Source organism: Mixophyes fleayi, chromosome 1 (genome assembly GCF_038048845.1).
Source record: "Mixophyes fleayi isolate aMixFle1 chromosome 1, aMixFle1.hap1, whole genome shotgun sequence".
In the NCBI taxonomy this organism is placed as follows: Eukaryota; Metazoa; Chordata; class Amphibia; order Anura; family Limnodynastidae; genus Mixophyes; species Mixophyes fleayi.
Genome location: NC_134402.1, coordinates 421,741,838 through 421,764,334, shown reverse-complemented (window position 1 = coordinate 421,764,334; position 22,497 = coordinate 421,741,838). Strand labels below are relative to the sequence as shown.

The window sequence follows — 22,497 nt, the reverse complement described above, 5'->3', positions numbered from 1 at the left end:
TGACCGCAGACCCTCATCCCCCCCCCCTGGAGGCAGTGTTTATGGTGGGAGGTGGGGGAGCTGGGAGTGGGGCTTGGTTACTATGGAAACCAGAAGGAATTAGAAGATGTAATGCTTGCTATTTCAGGTAGAAACTAAAGTGGCTTTAGGCTTCAAAGATGTATTATCTCTTTAGATCCAATTAGTTTTACCTTCTCTTTTACTGACTTGTAGGTTATGTAACAAGCTACTGTAAAATTGCAGGGTTAAAAAAACTAATAATGAAGTAGTTTATATGTCTCCACTGTGCAGCATATACAAACAGCGGATTTGTTAGGGACTTTTTAATTCTGGATCTTGGCTGAGAATTGAAATCCACAGTCATCTGTTCCAGCGGAGGAGAACAGCACCACCTGCACAGACTATGGGCTAGATTTACTAAACTGCGGGTTTGAAAAAGGGGAGATGTTGCCTATAGCAACCAATCAGATGATAGCTATCACTTATTTAGTACATTCTACAAAATGACAGCTAGAATCTGATTGGTTGCTATAGGCAACATCTCCACTTTTTCAAACCTGCAGTTTAGTAAATATACCTCTATGACTATACATAGATAACTAGCAGAGCGATTTCTCCTGTCATTTTCATTTTCTATAATCTAGTTGGATCAACATTGCTATTTGAGTAGGGGTCAAAAATCTCTGGTTGCCTGATGTCCCCATACCCAGCAGAAAATAATTCATGCCCATTCATGTAGAGAGGGTCCTATATACAAGACACTTATGCTATCTGCGGAATTAGTGGTGCTATATAAATAAATGGTGATGATGATGATATAAGCCCAATGCTTTAGTGGCTCTTCTTTTGTGGCACAAAGCAGAAATGTATAACCTGTGGCTCTCTAGTTGTTGTGAAACTACAACATACTTGCCAACTCTTGGCATTAGCTTTCCGGGAGGTCCGATGGGCAGGTGGGCGTGTGAGAGCGGGGCTCGGACAATCACGTCGTTGGCCCCGCCCCCTAAACAGTCATAGCCTCATTCGGCCTATAATAGCAGGGGGTGGGGCCATGATGACGCATGAATTGCGTCACTAAGCCCTGCCTCCTCATTTTACCTTACCGAGCTGCTGGGATCCTGGAAGTTGTCCTGCTCTCCCGGGAGGACTCCCAGAAATTCGGGAGTCTCCCGGACATTCCGGGAGAGTAGGCAACTATGAACTACAAGCATTGATAGCTGTCAGGGCATGCTGGGACTTGTAGTTTCACAAAACCTGGAGGGCCACAGGTTGTCCAGGCCTGGCATAGGGGAGACTTTAATTTTTTAGCAGAAAAAGATGTCAAAATGGGCATAGAAAAATGTTCCAGGTGCACTGCAGCTTGTGGGCCTTCACAACACACTGAATCCAGACAAAATATTAAACAATGCTGAGGATTAAGGAACCTCTTTGTTGTGTTAAATGTGCCCTGTTTGACTCAACATTTCGGGGACAACTCTTAAGCCCTTTACCTGATTCACAAACAGATAGTGAAATGCACAGAATACATAGATATTAATAACAGCCACAATATTCAAAAGTGGGTGATGCTTTTCAAGGCCACACCCCCAAGGTGACATACATGCATGATGTAGTATGAAACTTGCCACATACCTACCTGCTGAGATTACCTTCAATTAGCAATTATACAGTGGTGAATGCATGAATGGACCAAACCAGTCTGCTGTATGAGGTGCAGGCCCATATTTAGGTTTCTTGCCCTCCATACACTGGACACCACACAGCAGTAGTTTTTCCATGGTCCCAACCCCAGTTGCATCACATTTAAATATAAATAAATATAATTCAGTCTAATTAATTAAGACATTTGTGGTAAGTAATTTGCTTCGGATTATAGCCAAGAGCTAACAATTGTTCCACACAGTCGAACTCCTCGTAGGTTGCTCACCTATTATATTATATTATTATATTATGGGGTTATTATTCATGTCTAGGATGTATTCCCCCAGTTTTATATTGATTGGTTCTTAATATTGAAACATTTGGTTTATTTGTTTCATCTTCAGATTGGGTTGATTACATTGACCCTTTAATTATATTTCTATATTACATATTTATTTATGTGTTTCTCTGATTTCAGTTTCTCATATAGTCCGCCATTTTCTTGATCCTTCTTGTCTTGGTATTAGTATAATATATGATATTCATACAATTATGAAGGAACTTCCTATTTATCCAGTGGCTGCCACTACACTGCGCTGCCTTGATGATCTACCAGCGTCCTTCAAGACTGCTTGTGCTGTTGGTTACAGGGCTGCTGGTTACGGTGATCACTTGATCTGGTTGATACAGTGATGACAGCTTTGCACCACTGGTAGCCCTTGATAAAGGTGTCATTCACCAAAAAGTCCACCAGGCATGATGTTCTGGAAATTGTCTCCTTTATTTTTGTTGATTGAATAAATTCTACATTTTTTCACGCTGCCCTCCTGACCCCTGGGATTACTTCTACTGAGTTGAAACCCACAGGCTAACACCAATTTGGAGAGGTGTGAAAATCACTACAGATTACATGTTATTATTTATTTATTAATAGTTATTTATATACATATTGCACAGCACTTTACAGAGAATATTTAATCATTCACACTAGTCCCTGTCGCAGTGGAGTTTACAATCGATATTCCCTACCACACAGACACTAGGGTTAATTTTGTCAGAAGCCAATTAACCTATCAGTATTTCTTTATAGGGCAAACTGAAGCACCTGGATGAAACTAATGCAAACATGAAGAGAACATACAAACCCCACAAATATAGGAGCCTGGAAGGAATTGCAACCATGACCCCTCCGCTGTGAGGCAGCAATGCTAACCCCTGTGGCACTGTGCTGTGCTGCCCAAGAGGTCTATTTATCATTGGTAGCTAGTGGGTGGCACAAGTATCATTTTGTATCACTGCATACCGCAGTATTGCAGCTGGTATTTACCATGCCAGAGCTTATTGGCCAGCCCTGGCGAAATCACCCTCCCAAATTAACTAAACACTCAGAATTCTCACGTCACCAGAATTCTAATGCTGCCTGTGAATGGAGGATCTGACCACTGTGTGGCTAGTGCTTCTCTGGTGATGATGGAGTCCTATGGACGCCATTAAAAAAGTAAGCCAATGCCATCTTGAGATGGCATTCGTTTTTAAATTTGGGTCACATCGCAGTCCCCATAGAAGTCTATAGGGACTGCAATGACCAGCGTTACACAGGTTAAGGCAAGAGAAATCTCTGATTTCACCTGCTTTAACCTCTTGGTAAATTAAAAGAATAGCGATGGCCATTGCAGACTAGTAAATGGATCTCGTAAACATTTGTGGCTGATGGTCTAAGGATTTGTTCCAACCCACTACCACTGCTTGTGCTTAACTATATCAAGTGCTAAAAGTGTCAAACTTAAATCCCAATTTTTACTTTAACGTTAAACAATGTGGGGACGACCTACGGGTACTGTTGAGGTTAAAGACACCATGACGAAATAAAAATTCCACCATAAACTACCAAAAGGTTGGTGGCACATTTAGTATAGAGATGAGCGACATTTTCAAAACTATTCTACACAATATTTGCATTCTTGGAGGTATAGGAGGAAGGCGGAGCCTGTAGCAGTGTGGCTGATGGAAAATGCCTTAATAAAGAGTCAGAGAGGAAGTGTACACAGATGACTGATGTCAGGTTATCCTGTCTCTGTGACCTTAGGCATCCATGACCTTTGGCTAACCAGACATAAATCTCAAGAAGTGTCCACACACTTCAGGCACACCAGCAAATTCCTCCCCGCTGAATGTTTATTTATTTTCATTCTCAATAAGAAGTGCTGTTCAGAATCCAGTCCACGCCATGTATAATACTATTTATCTCCTGCTAAACTAGTAAATTGCAAAGCAAAAAGTCTCATGTGTTTGTGCAAGAATGAACCTGTTATCCAGTGTACTTTTTTTTTTTTAACTTAAAAAACAAACTGTTAAAACCAATTTCTTTAAGAACATCTTAACATCAATTTGCAGCAATAAAATAGCAATAATATTTCTGTTTTGAGCTAGCAGTAGACCACATATATTAACATGCTATGATGTGCAACTTAAAACATTGTTATTAGCATTTATTTATATAGCAACAGCATAGACTACAGCGCTTTACAATTGGGAACAGTACAAGATTGGGTATCCACCGGATTAAAATCTATAGGAAAAATGGAGTTTTATACATAAGAATTAATGCAACACATTGCATATTGGGCCAGCCAGATTGCAATGGTAATAATGCTTAGTGGTGCTATGTGATCCACTCACATAGTTGGTTTGGGGGGTTGCTTAAATATAGAAAGTGAATAAATGTATCTAGAGGCAGTAATTATTATTATGATTGAATAAAGTTCACTGAGGGAGGTAGTGTAGAGAGAGAAGAGCAGAAGGCCAAGGACAGAGCCTTGGGGGGGACTCCAATAGAATAAAGGAAGAGGTGGGGAGGAAGGGTCGGATGAAGAGATGCTAAAAGAGCAACCAGAAAGGCAGGGAGCAAACCAGGAGAAGAGCGGATTCGTGAAAACCTAAAGAGTGAAGGGTGGTGTGGAGAGAATGATCAAGTGTCAAAAACAGCAGAGCGGTCGAGGAGTACGAGAAGGGAGAATTGACTAGTGGACTTAGCCAAGTTATTTGTTACTTTAGCGAGGGCAGTTTCAGTTGAGGGAAGGGGACAGGAGCCATACTGGAGAGGGTCAAGAAGAGAGTGGGAGGGGAGAAAGTGAGTCAGACGATTGAAGACAAGTGGTTCAAGAATTTTATAAATAAAGGGAAGCAGAGATATGGGGCAATAATTAGAGCGGATGGGTTAAGTGAGGGTTTTTTTAAAAAATAGGGGAGATGAGAGCATGCTTGAAGGCTGAGACGATACCAGTGGAGGGAGAGAGGTTAAAGAGGTGAGCAAGGTGGCGACAGGCATTAGCAGAGAGGGAGCGGAGGAACTTGGAGGGGACAGAGTCAAGAGGACAGGTTGCAGAAGGAGGAGAGAAGAGTGAGTATCTCAGGCACAGTTACAGGAGGTTAGGAGCAAGGGTGGCAGAGTAAGTGATCGAGAGGACAGGTGGGGGGGGGGGGGGGGAGGAGATACTGGAAAGAACAGATATCACTATTGATAAGAGTCAATCTTGTCTTTGAAGAGATGGTCATCAGAGAGTGGGAAGACAGCATTGGAGAAGTTGGAGATGTATCAGAGATGGGAGAACACTAGGTCCAGCGAGTGACCAGCACGGTGGGTGGCGGAAGTTGTTTATTGGGAAAGGCCATAGGAAGCAGTGAGAGTTAGGAGTTTAGAGGCAGCAGTAGTAATAGGCAGTCGGTAGAGACCCTTTAAAGCACCTGCTGTGAACCTATAATTTAATTGAGCAACTTTCACTTCTGTATTGTTTGTTTGAGAGGCATGTTGGTAGCAGTAGCTGATAGGGAGTGCTGGTACTGTAATGGCATTTGAAGGCTTTTTGGAGTACCCTTTGGTAAATTATCTCAGTTTAAACACACATATGTATGGCCCAATATAGAGACTCTCACTGTTTAGAGTTAAGACAATCCTAACAGCAGAAGTGCCGCGTGGCTTCCCATACATTTGCAAATCTGTGCAACTGAGATTTCTGCATTTTTATGTACAAGTAGAAATAGCAGCTCCTTTGCTGGTTATAGCAGTGTGCTGGGGGATTTTTCCGTTTTTGTTCCTTTCAGGATAACCCCATCCTTTCAAGCACCTGCTATGAACCTATAAATTGATTGAGCAACTTCCACTTCTGTTTCGCCACAGGTAAAATCTCAGCAGGTCATAAAGAGAGACTACATCTGACTGTGATCATGTACAGCCCTGCTGAAGGCTAGTGGGATGCACATGTGGCTCCTGAAGTTTATCAGGACACCCAATCACAGGTTAACAGGCAAACTTTTCTTTATGGGAGTTACATTTGCAAAATAAACCGTATTCCACATTTAAGTCACACATATATGTCACCTACTTTCCTGCAACTGCCGCTGTCTTTAGTGGGCCTGCCCATACTGAAAATGTATTTGGGTTACTCAGTTCCAACCAGATGACATTGGTTTGTGATGTGGTAGAGTGGGTCGGCTGTAGAAAGGGGACCCACTACAGCCACCTTAACCCAGAAGATAGCTGCAGTTTCAGGAAGTTGGCTACATACACACACGGCATACCTTAAAATAGTGGTCATTTTTTTAAAATCTCGGCTTCTAAAATCTCAATTGCTTCACAGATAAAATTACCCAAAATTGTAACTCTAGTATTGCTGTCTAAATTATACAGAGGCTGAAAACAAAATCCTCAAAATTGAGAATTCACTTAAGGTGGCAGCACGGTGTATGGCTTAAATTATTTTTAGAAGCATGTGTACAGGAAACAAAATGGGACTTCCACCTTTCTACTCATCAGGCAGGGAAGCTATAAACCACATATAGTTTTATAATTTATTAGTCGGTGGAGCAGGGGTGCAGCCTCTACAAGACAGGGTGAGGAGAACGCAGCAATCCCAGTGCTGCCCCCCCTCCCCCCTCTGAGGGTCCCCACATCATCTCCCATGGGTATCTGAAAAGAGCAGAGCCCCGCTCTTCAGGCAAGCGCATGGTCTGGCTGCGCATGCTCAGAAGCCCCTTCTCAGAGAGCAGAACAGGGAGGCACAGACCCCAAAACTTTGCAATGGGGCACAGCAATGCAGAGTTCTGCCCACAATAAAAGTTGCTTTAAAATAATTTTAAATTATGCTGTAGGCAAAGAATTTCATGTGGTGGTATTATTTTATTATCCAGTTTCATTAAAATATTTACAATCTTCTTATTAAACCCATTTTTCCTTAGCTCTGGTATATGTTATGGCTTGAAGATCTCATAACCTAGCAAACATACATAAAGTGTAGTAAAAAAAAAACAACAAAAAAAACACAAACAAAAACACGCTTTCGCCACAAAATAGGAGCCTGATACTTTGTACACTGTATCTACAGGAAATTTTAAACAATATAACTTGCAAATAAAGATGCTTTGCAAACAGTTTACAATACTTTTTAATGACAAAACGGATGGCTGTATGGAATCTTGGCTTTCCCTGCAATGCCATTCTTCTCAGATGTAACAAGGTAGAAAACAGTACTGCCTGTATCAGAGGAAACCAAATGTATAGGATTAAGGCGCACCCATTGTTTAGTTGCAGTGGAGGCAGCCGTTTTCTGGGCAGAACCAAAGTCAATGAAAATTAAAGACATCATTAAGACACAATAGCTGCATCCAGTAAGTGGAGGCTCCAGGTACACTTTAAACAATAGGCGCATTCTAAAGCAATATCTAAAATAATACAGTACTCCCTCTTCATCCCCTTGTTTGCCACCTGTTATATAAATGCACACTAAATCCATGATATGACACAATGTTTATAACATGACTCTTCCTATAAACAACAATGGCATCCGTTTTAAGCTGGCATTATAAAGAAGGAGCACTGTACTTAGTTTACACACGATGGATCATGTAATTGTTTACTCCGTCTTAGTGGCAAGGAGGGCTTAGTCTCACAACCAGGTCACTCTTTTCGCTCTCCAATATAAATAATACTACTATCTTTTATTTATTAAACAACTAAATCTTTATCTGCCTAATGTGCATTGAGGAGAACATTTTAATAACTGCGCAGTGATTTTTACCAGCAATGATGCACTTTTTAGAAAACATCAAAAGGTTATGCAAAGTAAAAAAAAATGTAAATGAGTAGTATATAAATAAGTAAAGGTATGGACACATACTTAAAACATTGTGCAATTTGTATGCAGTATGGATGTTTAACTCTGGCTACTAAAGAGTCCAGACATAAATTATGCACCGCTTACAAGGGTTTGTGTAGGCTTTATATATTAAATATACATGCATTTGACCATTTGCACCATATGCTGAAGTTTGCTCTGGAAGATAGATTAACAGAGGTCATAATTTCTTTTTGCCTTAACTACAATTGCATATTAAATAAAAAGTCAAACTGCAAGAATCATGTATACTGCATTCTGGTCAGCCCCCATGCCTCACTCATCACTGATAATGGCTTCTCATAAAGTGGGTTTGACTTCACGTCAGGACATCTAACAGACAGATTTCTAAGTACACTGTGAAATTCTGATCAGGAAAGAATAACGCTTTGGTCCTTTCACTTGTTATTGTGTGAAAAAGGGTTGACATAAGACATTAGACAAAACACTACTATTCAGAGGTGCAGTAAATCATTCAGGCCTAAATTAGCAGAGCTCTCTTTTATTCTCTAGTTAAACATATTATTATTCCTGGAGATAGAAGTCTCTAATGCAGTTTTTAAACTACAACTCCCAACAGGCTCTACTAACCTGCAGATCATGCTGGGAGGTGAACAGTAAATTTTAATTCAAATTACCCTTTATATTTAAGTTACCTTTATGGGTCTTTAAAACTAGAGATATCTGCACCACTGATAATGTCTCTCTAGTTTGTATATTATTTCAGTGGATCGGATTGAACAATGTAATAAATCACCTTTACTGCGCATAAGCTCTGTATAATAGAGAAACACAAGAGACTTCTTTCTTTAAGAGAAAACTCTATACTTTAAGAAAGAAATATCTAATGGTTTTAGCGATTCATTTTCCTGTGTACACTGTCAAAATAACGCCTCTCTTTAATGCCACATGGAGCTGGATAGTCAGCTTCGTAGAATGTAAGTAGATTGTTTATTTTAGTAGCACTCAGTGCAATGTCCTACTCAGCTGTAGCTTCTATGTGTGTCATCTCTATCTGCCTGATTTGTAAGTTCTCAGTTCCTGTGTGGACGATTTGATGTAGTTCTGCTTCCTCCTGCTGGCAGGACTCTTCTTCAATAGTATGCTCAATATGCTGAATATTGGAATCATCCAGAAGTTCTGCTTCAACCTCTTCCATATGTATCTGATTTACATGTTCAACATGTACTTCCTCCACGTGAACCTCCGTACCAGGGTCTATCTGAAGATGTTCCACTTCTATGTGACCCATGTGCACCTGTGTCTGTAGATCCAATATGTGCGTGCCTTTCACTTGGTTCACTTCCAAGAGATCTTGGTGCAAGTGACCTACCGTTAGCTGTGGAGGATCAACTTGCACTTGTATAACTTGATCTACTGGCACTACATGGACTTGTTCTACCTGCTCCACAAACGCCATTGAAGAAACAGACTCCGTTTCCACAGAGTCGGATGGAAGAACCACCTCGGTCACTATTCTCTCCGAAATGTTATGTGTGTCACGTAGGTGTTTCCTTAACTCACTGCCTTGCATGAACCATAAATCACACAGCGTACAGTGGTTGGGCTTGTCTCCCGTGTGAAGAACCAGATGATCTTTAAACTGATCCCAGCAATTGAAGACACTGTTGCAGACCTGGAAACAAGGAAATTCATGTTAAAACCAAAAATAGGACTTTTCCTTTCTTACCTTACAGAGTACGCGTGTTAATTCTAAAACACACGCTGTGTACAGCATAGGTGAAAGCACCTTTAAGAGTCACTGCATGAACAAAATCTCCACAAAAGTGGTTACAAATTTAAATGTAGGTACCACATTCTGAAAGGAGTTACTTCTAATATAAGAAGGAAGAACAGGATTCGGCAGACAAAGGGGGTGGTGGAAGCACTGCTACGATATAGCGCCCAGCGGCACTAGCAGCACCGGGTCCCCAGATTACTACCTCCATTGGTAGTGGTCAAATTTCCCCTCTGGAGCCTTCCCCTGATCAGGTCAGGGTAGGATGGATGCCGAGAAGTCAGTAACAGCTCCACCTCCGCCTGCTGTCAACTGATTTCTCCCAGTGAGGAGAATGCTGCTGCTGTAGCTACGTTGAAATAGTTAAAGAAGTAAAATAAATAAAGCTGCGCTAGGCAGCCATGTGCAGAAGTGCCCTTACTCCTAGTAGAAACTGATGTTCCCTGAGTAGTGGGAACATAGAGGCAAAGGAGCTTTCTGAATATGTGCAGAATCCAAAGCAAGCACCTATGTTCTGGAACAGACTCTACACCCATGGTTGCAGTGTCCCCTGATTGGATGAAAGAACGCTAAGTCTGAAGTACAACAATCCTACCAGGTATATGGAATAAGGAAGATCTGACACATTAATGGAATGGACAAGACAGGTATGCAATAGTAAAACTCAAACTGAGGCATAATTAAAGTCATTATGCCGATTACTACAATTTACTGAAATAATTCCCGATACTTGCTGCGGAAGGCTCAATACTGTTACTGCCATTTAACAAAATGTGAACTGAACAGATTGTTCCTAAAGGGGAGAGTTATTCACAGCCTACCTGTCAAATAGCAGCTACAGTGTAATTCCATCCCCATAACAGGTAATGTCATCCAGAAGTACTAGGAGTTATTCCAGTTGGGGAACATCATTTTTGAGTGCAGTTACCCTTTAAAGCTGGACATTCTGCATGAGTCAGTGGGTGTCAGGTGACCACACTGACACCCACCCACCAAAAGGATATTTGCATTTTCAGCTACAATTAAAATCCGTTTGAGGATTACTATTTTCTGCCACTGTTGGTAGAAGCCCCCACACACAGTAGTTTTATGCTAGATTTAAAAAAAAGAACCTATAAGATAATGAATTCCAAACCAATGAAGCTTCCTGCATCCTCAAATAGTGTAATAAGCCGAGGAGTATATTTATGTGCTATGAAAATTAGATTACTATGTAGATGTTCATTTACCTTGTGGCACTTTTAACCATTAAATGAAAACAAACAAACGTGAGGTGCCCTATTGTGTACTTACCTGACATTCATACAACTTCTTCCTTCCCTTCTTCGCACCGACACCATACTGACAGGCAGATAAGTGGCATTTCAGAGTACTGTTCCTAGCAAAATGCTCGTGACAGTTCGGACATTCAAACGGTTTTTCTCCTTGATAACAAAACAAAAATAAAATGGCAGATTACATGAAATACTGTAGTTTGGAAATATCAAAACAAACAAAAAGTATAACATTTTTCTCGATTTGATTTTTTTTTATCCTAAGGGCCAAGAAAGATGGGCATTTTGTGGTGTCTTTTCCTTTCAAGTTTAAACAGAGGCACTTGTATCACACAGTAATTAGGAGAACAATGATATATATACTGGAGTGCAATAACACAACAAGGTGCTCATTTGTCAATGCAAGCATATTACAGATTGGGAATTAGGACAGGTTTTGGCTAAGTGAGAGGGGGCAATAGACTATGTGCCTTATCTTGCAGTCATAGTACTAACTATTACGAGCAGACTGCTCCAATATATATATATATATATATATATATATATATATATATATATATTCATTGCAAACTGCAGCATACAATCAACAGTGTTTTAAGTAAATAAATGAATGAATTTAAGACAGACAAAATAAGTATAAATTAGATCAGGAAAGGAGTTACATTCATAAGGTGTATTCTGCTTAAATCATAACAGTGTTTTTTTAATGGTGAATTTTATTGTTCAGTATAAAAAAACAAAAACAAAACAAACCTAACAAAAGGTTGTACCGGCCATTTGTGCCCCAAAATGCTTCCTGTTCCTCCAACTTTCTCTCCCCCACCTTCGTTGCCAACTCGCCATAAAGCCAGTGCCATAGTATACAGATGAGAGAAAGACTGAAGAGCTTTTAATAGTAAAATGTGGCCCCTTTCCCTGTATCTTTATGTAGAGGAATAAAATGACAAAGGTTTCTTTCATCTGGCAAAAATACTGGTTTCATATTTTACATCCCTTAGAGTGGATTCATGCACAAAGAACAGGCAGTCTTTGCGGGATACAGTTACGTCTAAGGCCCACCACATGTCACTATCTCTATGCAGTAGAGCAGGACACAAACATTACAGTAAATGTTTACCAAGTATCACGGACTGTGTAGTATCCCCCGAATATTTATACATTTTACAAAGCAACCCCTTGTGTGTTTAATGGTTTAAAATACCCATTTAATTTGTTTAGCATGTTTTAATAAATTATAAAACACAGTGCGCTCTCCTTTTACTTCTTCTTTATTTCACCCTAACTTACCATTGGGTATTTTATTACAAAAATGCATTGAAAGGTGTTAATTCCACTAGAAGTCACATTTGCCACAACACCAGTTTTGACCTGTGCTTTACATTTCTGTTTCAAAAAGGGATCACTGTATATTACACAGATATTGGAGTTGTAGTTTAACAGGTGGAAGTACCCCTTGACTCTATTTGAGATAGGTCAGGTTGTACACATTACACAGGTTAAGAAACCCTCCTATAGAGAACCATTGTCCATGCAATAAGCAGCTTTAGAAGCCAGTACTTGCACATATCAAAGCAGCCTCCCAGAGGATGAAGCAATTTAGCTACATTTGTTGAATGCTGCCCTCTGCTGGACAATAGTGCACAAGACTATATAGTGAAGGTTACCTGTATGCTTCCGCAGGTGCTCTTTAAAATGTCCAAAGTGATCAAATTGTTTATCGCAGTACTGACAGACATGGATTTTTTTGCCTGGTCTCGGCCTTTTGCTGGCTCCGCTTTCCTCTAGGTGGTAGCAGGTTAGATGTTGTTTCCAAGCAATCTCGCGCACATAGCTTTTATTGCATATTTCACACTTAAAATTGTCAGCAGAGTGTGATTTCATGTGTTCCTTTAAATGGTAAAACAATTTAAATGAACGATTACATTTCTGACAATGGAACATGTTGTTGACATGTGACAGATGAACTTCCATAATTTCAATGCCTTCTACCTGTTTGCTGGCAGCATCGCTTTCGTTAGCACTGTCTTCCTGCAAATGCCTTTTTCTTTCTCCTTGGCGGTATTTGCTGGTAATGTCTGCCAGGAGGGCAAGGGCAGAGTCATCTGATGTGCCAGTACTCTGGATGTATTTTACGGACTGTTCATGTGAAGCCACTGCTTCAAGAGTCTCCATGTTGTCTTCCAATTCAATAGTTCCTTCGGCTATTTCAACTTCAATTTCCACTGGTTCTCCGTCTGAAGAGGGCATGGTCTCAGTGATCACGTTGGTGGTATCGGAAATCTTCCACTTTTTAATGCTTTCTTCCTCTTCAGATTTATCTTCAATTAATATGGTCTCTTTGCTCCTAGAAAACAATGTACATCCAGAATGAAGAGAAAGATCCCAGGAAAACCGACAGCAAGCTGCTCTCCCTAACCAACTAGTTATATGCACAGTATGAACACAGGAGACTGAATATAGCCATTATCACAATTGTATGTGCAAGTCTGATGTTTACAACGTTTTTGTACAATAGAATGGCAGAAATAAGGACAATGACGTATGAAAAGGATGTGTAAATTACCTTAACATGTAAGCTTGGATTGTAAATTCATTTCGGCAAGGCCATTATTTCATGTCATTGTATGTAATTTTTGGGTGTCATTATCCCCTCAATGTAAAGCATAGAGTATTAAGTCAGCACTTTAGAAATAAAGGATGATAAACATAACATGGTTTTCACCATAAAAATAAAACACCATCCCCAAAAAATCTCTGATGCTCCATTCACGTTATCTGCTGGGATTCCCTGAAGCCCCCGATTATGCAATGATGCTCTTCATGGCCATTTCAAACAGGCAGCATTATACTGAAGGGGGGTCACATATGTAATATTTTTGAGAACCACAATTCTTGAGGGCCCAATAAATATGGCACAAGTAGATTTGGGACTTTGCTATAAATGGTTGAGCACTAATAGAGTAGTTAAATCCCCTCCCTTGTGTACTTCACATTGAAAATGGAAAGTACATAGGGGAGGAACATTGTTAACACCACAACCAGTTTGAAAAGAGTAGCACACAACTGTTTGAGGCTTTTAGGGAAGGGTCAGGTTGGGAAAACGTCACAGGTATGCAAAACTCTGGATATAACATTACCATAGTAAACTCCACCCAATACTAGATTTTATGTTTTGGGTGGAGCCCTTTAAAGTTTCTGTTTAATTTATTTGGAATTGCTTTTGATTGTCCATTATGCATCTATAGGACCCTAAGACAGCACTCAAATCTCACTTATTTATGGCTTGTTACGACTATACAGTGCTGCGGAATATGTTGCCATAACCAGACCTCGTGGCTAATAAATGTTTTACAATGGAGAATATAGATGAAAAACAAACGAGAAGACAGGTGACACATATGCACCATGACGTACCTGAACTCAAGTGCTTTAATGGCCTCATGCATCTGTAGATACTCGGCTGCTTTATAGATATCGCTGGCCTCCTCCTCACCTTGTAACATCAGCTTTGCAGTGTATGTGAATTCTATCAGATGCCGGAAAGCTACATTACTTACACCTGTAGTTAAAAGAATTAAAGACTCATATGTATCTCCATGTATACATGAAGCTAGGATTATATATAATGTATTAGTTTACATAAAACAGGAAGAATAAAGAATGGAAAAGTGTCCTCTAGTGTAGTATCTGAACTGATCCAGACATTGCTTTAGATAAGCCTTTATGAATTATCAGTTTGGATCATAGGATAGAGCTGCCATCCACCATTGAATAGGGGAGGGAGTGCCTTTGGAACCATGGATGTTCTTTGTAGTAAAGGAATCATTTGAACATATAAGGACTGTCTAGTACAGTGATGGGCAACCGGATACACTTTGGGGTCCAAAGTGCGCACTAACCTACAAAAGGACTGCACAGTAACCTTAATATCGGTAATAATTTAAAACAATAAAGAGCCACCTATCTGTAAAAACATATCAGCAGGCATGTTAAATAAGTGTTACAAACAAAACCAAATCTAACAATAAGGCAGGAAGGAGCTGGGAGGGCTGCATGTTGCCCATCACTGCTCTAGTGTTATATTTTACATTAAACAGGATAGGATTTTTTTTTCAAATTAAAGCAGTAAATACCTTCAATTTCTACCAAGGGTTCCTCAGTGAAATCCTGGAAGAATTTGTAGAAGAAATGACTGCAGGCAGCAAGGACAGCTTTGTGGGCCTTGAACTGGTGCCCTGGACATAAAGAATTTGAAAGAAAAGAATTGTCACACAGAGATTAATGAAATGTATATAATTTGTGAACGACATAATTAAATGGTTAGCGAGATTATATAGTATTAAAGTGAATCACACCCCTAAGATATTTGTACTTAAAAAGGTACATTAAATATGAAATGTATTTGATTGAAATCTCTAGTGAGCAGGGCCCTCTAACCTTTTGTTATTCATTTTATATTCAGAGCTGCGGAATATTTTGGTGCTATATAAGCAAGAATAAATTTTACATTACGAACCTTACATGTAAGAGCAGAATGCTGACTAATCAGTTCCCTGTCTCATTTGCATACGGAATTCAAAAGCAATAGGCTTGAAATGCCAGCAAGATGTCAGAGATCACCCCGTCATTAACAACTGAATGGGGAAAACTCACCTGATGCAGCTGTCAAATAACACCTCCACCATACAACACCTTTGTAGCAGGAGGACCAGAGCCCTCTTCCTGCCACATCCAAACTGCACTCTCGCTGTGCAATTTCCCCTACACTATGACCCATAGACATAATATTGTCAAACATCCTTCTCTATCAAGCTCCTGGATTCTTCTGTCTCCATCAATCCAGAACTCTCCACTACTGCAATCCTATCACCAACCCGGTCACACTCCACCGCTTCTGTTCTATAATTACATCCTCCCTTACTCTGGTCTTTGCTCCTATACACAGATATCACAATGGAAACAGATTTGTCTAAAAATAATTACACCAGTATGTGCATATAGATGTAGTAAGAAAACAAATGATTAGCCATAAACAGAAACCAATAGTTGATGGTCTGGGTTGTTGTTTATGCAATATCCATGCAATCAGACTTTTCACTGGATCTATTGTAAAATAGTTCACTGTGCAGTAGGTATAGGATAGATCTAATAGGTTTAGGGGTCTCATCGGTGCAGCCGGACACTGGCCACATACACATACTGTCAGGTCATAGCCATCATCCCACCAGATGGATCTTTATGATCATTTGGGGCCCATACACACACACACACACACACACACACACATTTGCACCCAGTTGGCACTAAACATCACTGCCTGTGTGTGTAGCTTCAGTCTATTTTTTTTTTCATTTTTACAATCTGCATGTAACATCTGGCTGTTACTGGCATCAATAAAAAAGTTTTTGCATAAAGTTAGACAAAGTCCAGACAGCAAAATACGAAGGAACAGGCCAAGTATACTATATAAAAAAAACAAAACAAAAAAAACACACACAAGTTTATATAACGAAATGAAGAACAAAAAAATGCTTTAAAAAAAAATAAAAAATATTACATATACACTTTTAAAAGTAAACACTAGAAAACAATTTTCCTTTAAAGATGTGCTTTCAAACAGAGGTAGATCATATGTACATGGTTTGGTCCATAAGTGTGGTAACATCCTTTTAATTTTTTTTTAAAAATTAAGGAGTTACATCCAAGATGGCCACATACCTAAAAAGTTTTCCACCACACCCAGATCACATGTGTAGACACTGGACTAAGATTTCCTTACTCATTTCCATTTTAAAAGGTCGTTTCCACACTTACACCCCTACTTAATACTATGTCGTTCCACCATCACTTACCACCAGGTATTTTTTCAGCCCCATAAAATATACCAAATCCATTATACGTCACGCTCTTTGTAATGCGCCTTGTGGCTATCATACCAGCTTTGGCCTGCATTTTAAGATGATTTTGTACAAAGGGAGTACTGTAGTAGGTTACGATGAACTATATGTTCTCTGATACATACCGTCCACAATTAAAGTGATGTCAGTAAACTGGTCAAGTTCACGCTGCTCATTTAATCTGTCCATCATAACTTTATAGTGGTCTGGGAATTCCTGAATGCAGCCCATCGTCTCTTCAGCTTCCATACCTAAAGAGGTAATCTGGAAAGTTAAGGACAATAAACTAAATATATCAACAGGGGTAGAGAATGAAAGATTATTAATGACACGTTACCACATATATTTTCCTCATTGACAACATAATGATAAATGAAAAGATAAATATGTTTTTAACTTATTAATTTGATAGTTTTAATAGCTTTGGGATGCATTTACACTAGTTCCCCCAATGCCTTTAAGATAAATCGATTCCAGTAGTATTTGCCTTATTTTTGCAGTTCCTGCACACGTTTGTGTAATTATATATAAATAAGCACAATTATTTCAAGTCTTTTGTGCAGTTTTCTTTATCAATAAATGTAAATATAATCGGTGCAATTGGCTGCTGTTTAAAACACAAAATTAATTAATTTAAAAAGTTTATATAATGATGAAAATAATACTCATCAAAATGCAGTTCACAGTAGGTCTTTTTAGGTAACATGGAGGAGAGAAATAGGGCAGTAATTGAAGACAGAGGCTGCCTAAAATATTGAAGAGCATCCAATACCATCCACAAACAAAGCTGTACAAGTTTCAGCAACTTATCAGAACATAAGAAACTTGAGATAGTTAATGTTTAAGATTCAGGGGAACACAACATACAGGTCTTATTAATAGTAGCTCTTTTAGAGAACATAAAAATTTATGAACGTTTTTTTGGACTGTTATATTCAACCAGAACCACCCTCATTTCCCAGGTATAACTCCTTTCGGCCTTTTAGGAGTTCATGTATTTTAGGTTGTGCCATACACCTGCTGAATTTTAGAATTCTGCGTCCAATATTATCTGACTATGTTTTGCGTGCCATACACACCAATATAAATATCTGAGCTCCAGCGACTACATGTAGTCTCCGACGATCCAAACCCCAGCCTTGGCCCAACAAACAGACCTGCTACCTGCAAAAGTGCTCCCGCACTGCAGAGCGCCACTGGATGAATTCTCGTTACTATCCAGATTTCCTCATCTTACAGCACTGCCCTTTCAATTGCCAAACAAACATTCTTCAATTCTCTAATATCCACCCAGTCTTCTAACCAACGTCGTCTCTTTGCCGCCTTCAATTCCTTTCTCTGCCCACCGGCACCTCCTCCTACCTCACTGCCCATGATTTTTCTACCTATTTAAAAAAGACAAAATTGACACCATTTGACAGGATATTTCCTCATGCCAAATTCCACTCACTCTACCCACCTTTATCTACACTCCCCAATCCACCTTTAATTCATTCTCTCCAGTAACTGAATAAAAAGTCTCTGCACTCATCTTATCTCACCCTACAAACCTGTCCACTCGACCCTATTCCCTCCCAACTACTCCGCTCCCTCTCCTCCACTGCATGCCCACCTCTAATTCACCTCTTCAACCTGTCTCTCTCCACTGGCACAATTCCATCTTCCTTTAAACATGCGCTCATCTCACCTATTTTAAAGAAAACATCTCTCGATCCAGCCTGTCTTCAATTACCGCCCTATTTCTCTCCTCCATGTTGCCTCCAAACTACTTGAGCGATTAGTGTACAAACACCTGTCTGACTTTCTCTCCTCTCATTCCATTCTCCACTCTCTGCAACATTCCACTGAAACTGCTCTCACAAAAGTGACCAATGACCTACTTACTGCAAAATCTAATGGTAATTTCTCCATACTCATTCTCCTGGACTACTCTGCTGCTTTGACACAGTTGATCACCATCTTCTCCTACACACCCTTCACTCAATTGGCCTTCGTGATACAGTCCTTTCCTGGTTCAGTTCCTACCTATCGAACCGCTCCTTTAATGTTTCTATCTCGGGTACGTCCTCGCCTCCACTCCCACTATCTGTTGGGATCCCACAAGGCTCTGTTCTTGGCCCTTGACTTTTTTCATTGTACACCTCTTCTCTTGGGGCACTAATTTGTCATTCGGCCTCCAATACCACCTCTACACTAATGACACCCAAATCTATGGGGGGAATTCAATTCCCCCATAAGTAGCGCCGTGATAATTCTATTCCGTTATTACGGTAAAGTTAACCCGGCTCAGGGACCTGCGAGCAAAAAGCTGGCGTTGAAACTACCGTAATAAAGGTAATAGTGCGCAGGCCGCGTTACTTTTTACAATAATGCTGTCAATTGAATTCCCGCCTCTAACTCTTCCCCTGACCTCTCCTTCTGTACTATCTCGTGTAATCAAATGCCTTTCTGCCATGTCCACATTGCTGTCCCAGCGTTACCTAAAGTTCACCCTGTCCAAAACAGAGCTTATTATCTTCCCTCCTGCCAGAGTCACCACCTGCCCTCAAATCTCCCTCACTGTCAATAACACCACAATTTCTTCAGTCTCCCACTGGACTACACCCTCTGCTTTCGCCTCGCTGTGTTGCTTATATGTGTGACTCATGCTGCCGCTATTTGTAAAAGTTAGGGAGATATGCTCCAATATATAAAGGGGCCATAATAGAAGAGGGGATCTGATATTATATGACAAATCAATACAACCCCACAGCCTTGTCTATAGGGGATCTGTTTGTAGTCCTTGAGAGGGACATTAGACTCATATTACAAGGGAGTGATACTAGATAGCAGCTATTTTGGTACTCTTTGCAATAAAGGAGATTACAGTCCTGTAAAACGGGATACAATATAATCACGCTGCCAACTCCTATCATAGTAGACAATTTAGACAAAACAATCTTATAAGCGGGTGAAGAAAATATGATGGTTTTGATTTTGTCTTTAACATTTATGTACTCAACTTTATTAAATCGTTTCTCTCCCTATCAATAAGGTGCGATTGAGAGGATATTATCTATTTGCATTAGATTTATGACATCATATATATGCAAATAGGAACTGCTTGTAACGGTATAGTTTATCTCTCTTGCACCTCAAAATAGTGTTTACACTGATTTGGTTAATCTGCTTATTACGCCAGACACCTGGACAGCATGATGATCGATATTACCCAGATATAATATAATTAGGGAAATTTTAATACCAATTACACAGCGAGGCTAGGCAGTTGGTTCTGCCTTTTTAATAAATTTATTTTGGTTATTATTTTTGGTTTTATTTCGCTACTAGTGGTACTAAGGTACTAATTTGGGACTCTACTATCGTTTTAAATGAATCATTAAAATGTATGTTTTATATAAATAAACAATCATTGAGTGCCCCTAATATACACGTTTTCTACTCTCTACTTATCTTTGCGGACCCTCTGCTTTATGCCTCACATCCAGACTCTTCCCCAGTCTTGTCGACTCCACCTTAAAAACACTGCCAGAATATGCCCTTTTCTTACTTAACATGTTACCAAAACTCTTATCCATTCTCTCATCATCTCCTGTCTTGATTATTGCAACCTCCTGCTATCTGGCATTCCTGACACCCATATATCCACACTTCAATCCATCCGAAATGTTGCTGCAAGACTGATCCCTCTCTCACCACTTTGCAAATCCCTACACTGGCTCCCTGTGTCCTCCAGAATCAAATTACTCACCTTTACCTACCAAGTCCTCAACAATACTACCTCTGCATTCATCTCAACTCTCATATCAAAATACTTTCTCTCCCGCCTTCTTAGATCTACCTCCGATCTGTTCTTCTCTGGTAATCACCTCTCCCTTCCGCCTACAAGAGTTCTCCTGTGCTTCTCACCACTTATGGAATTCCATATCACGCTGAGACTTTCCCACTGCCTTCAAATCTTTAGATGCTCTTTGAAAACCCATCTCTTTTTTTAAAGATGACCTTATCTTCAACACTATTCACACTAATGCACCCTCATAACTATCCCAATCTCCACTCTGAAACACATTTACTCCTCTTTAAGCTGTGCCCTCTTCCAATTAGAATGAAAGCTCTCTAATGAGCAGGGTCCTTCATACACTTTGTTTTCATGTCTGCATTTATTTTGTCTACCTTGTATGTCCCTTTTTCATGCATGTACTGCTTTCCCTACTATACAGCACTGCCTGCGGAGAACTGTAGCGCCTTACAAATCTATATCTATCTATATATCTCTATCTACATAAAAATTCAAACTAAAGGCACTGCCCCAACTTATTCTCATAAGTACTTTGCTTAATTAGCTGCAGTATTCAACCTGTTATTCAGGCTTATTAGGTGAAGTGTTACTTATACACACACACACACCTTAAATTATCAACCAAAGAACTTGTATATTTTTTTAAGTCCCAATTTAGGACCACTGTAGCCCTTTTTTGCTATTATCAATACACATCTTATGAGAATAAGTTGGGGTAGTGCACTTAGTTTGTACTTTTATTTCACTTATCACTGTTTGCCTTTATGTTTTATTTCAATTATTTCGCTCATTACCCTACCTAATTTTAATGCATACCTAATAAAATGTAGTTTTACTTATTTTTCTTCTGACCGCCCAGGAGTGCCCTGTTTACTACACATTCTCTTTTCCTGTTTTTGATAATTGTCCGATTATGGGTTGGGTGCACCCCCTAGGACTCGTTTTTGTGTCCTAGAGATAGACAGACAGATTATATATATATATATATATATTCTCATTAGGAGGCAGGTCTTTACAATCTTAATAATTTATATCTGGTTTGGTGATTCCCCCTTTTTCGTGTAAGCCTTATAAGATGTACAGCCAGTGACAGTATTCAGACTGTCAACCTTCCTCGTGACGTCACGAAGCCCTCGCCTCTCCGCCTTCCCATTGGCTGTCACCCCATAAATCACGCTGTATTCCTGTCCTATCACAGCTGAGCTATACGAACCGGAAGGCCTAATCTGTCCGCCCTCCTCCTAATCCCGAACCCCGCAAAACAAACGGGGGGAGGGGAGACCGGCATGCCGCCGGAGCAACAAACAGCTGTAAACAACACAAACCGTAGTCCAATGCCGTGACGTGCGTTTATCACAGCAGGACGGCCGATCATTTCATCCCTGTCAGTGGCGGCGCAAGCTGTTATTACGTCATCAAACCGCGCATTAAAATCTCCCCCTCATAAGCCTCGGTCCTCTAGCCGGCTGATGTGAGGGGGAAACCCGATCACCCCACATGGCGGGAGCTATCCCGAGCACCGCTGTGTCCGGTACTTACCGGCCTCAGTGAGACTGGCTGCCCGCGGCCTCCTCCTCCCGTCTGTCGATGGCTGTGGGTAAAGGGCGGGCGACTCGGCTTCCCGGCGGCCCCCGCGCGGGAAGTGATGTCATGGCAGCCTCTGACCTCGCGGGAAAGCCGTTAAAATACAGATGTGGGAGATGGGGGTGGGATTGGGAAAGTGTGTGGGGAGAAGTACGTGATTGTCAGCAGTGTAGTGAATATAAGTCGTCACATAGAGTATGAGAGAGAAATTCGGGCTCTTCCAGTCACCTATAGCGACAGTACATAAGTAGTCTTGTCTCTGAGGGGAAATCTGCCAACTCTTAATTTCTAGGGAAAGTTCTGCTTTAAATATTTCTGTTTCACTTATTATTATAGTCCACACTTTATGCATGCTAGATGCAATTCTTACCACCAGTTATTGAAAACTATTTTA

General features: G+C 40.2%; 1 protein-coding gene across 3 annotated transcripts; it reads right to left on the bottom strand.

Moving 5' to 3' along the window:
• Nucleotides 1-6,797: 6,797 nt before the first annotated feature.
• Nucleotides 6,798-22,164, bottom strand: ZNF131 (zinc finger protein 131). 3 transcript variants are annotated; one of them, XM_075183650.1, is made up of 8 exons: nucleotides 22,059-22,164; nucleotides 16,846-16,984; nucleotides 14,957-15,058; nucleotides 14,238-14,382; nucleotides 12,813-13,167; nucleotides 12,488-12,710; nucleotides 10,843-10,973; nucleotides 6,798-9,447 (listed from the first exon to the last, which is right to left on the bottom strand). In XM_075183650.1, the coding sequence occupies exons 2-8, from the start codon at nucleotides 16,967-16,969 to the stop codon at nucleotides 8,791-8,793; spliced, it is 1,737 nt and encodes a 578-aa protein (XP_075039751.1). In that variant the 5' UTR covers nucleotides 16,970-16,984; nucleotides 22,059-22,164; the 3' UTR covers nucleotides 6,798-8,790. The 3 variants fall into 3 exon arrangements, with proteins under 3 accessions (XP_075039751.1, XP_075039734.1, XP_075039744.1); XM_075183633.1 differs by having other exon boundaries at nucleotides 12,488-13,167; XM_075183643.1 differs by having other exon boundaries at nucleotides 12,488-13,167; nucleotides 16,846-16,971; nucleotides 22,059-22,138.
• Between the last annotated feature and the right edge of the window lie 333 nt (nucleotides 22,165-22,497).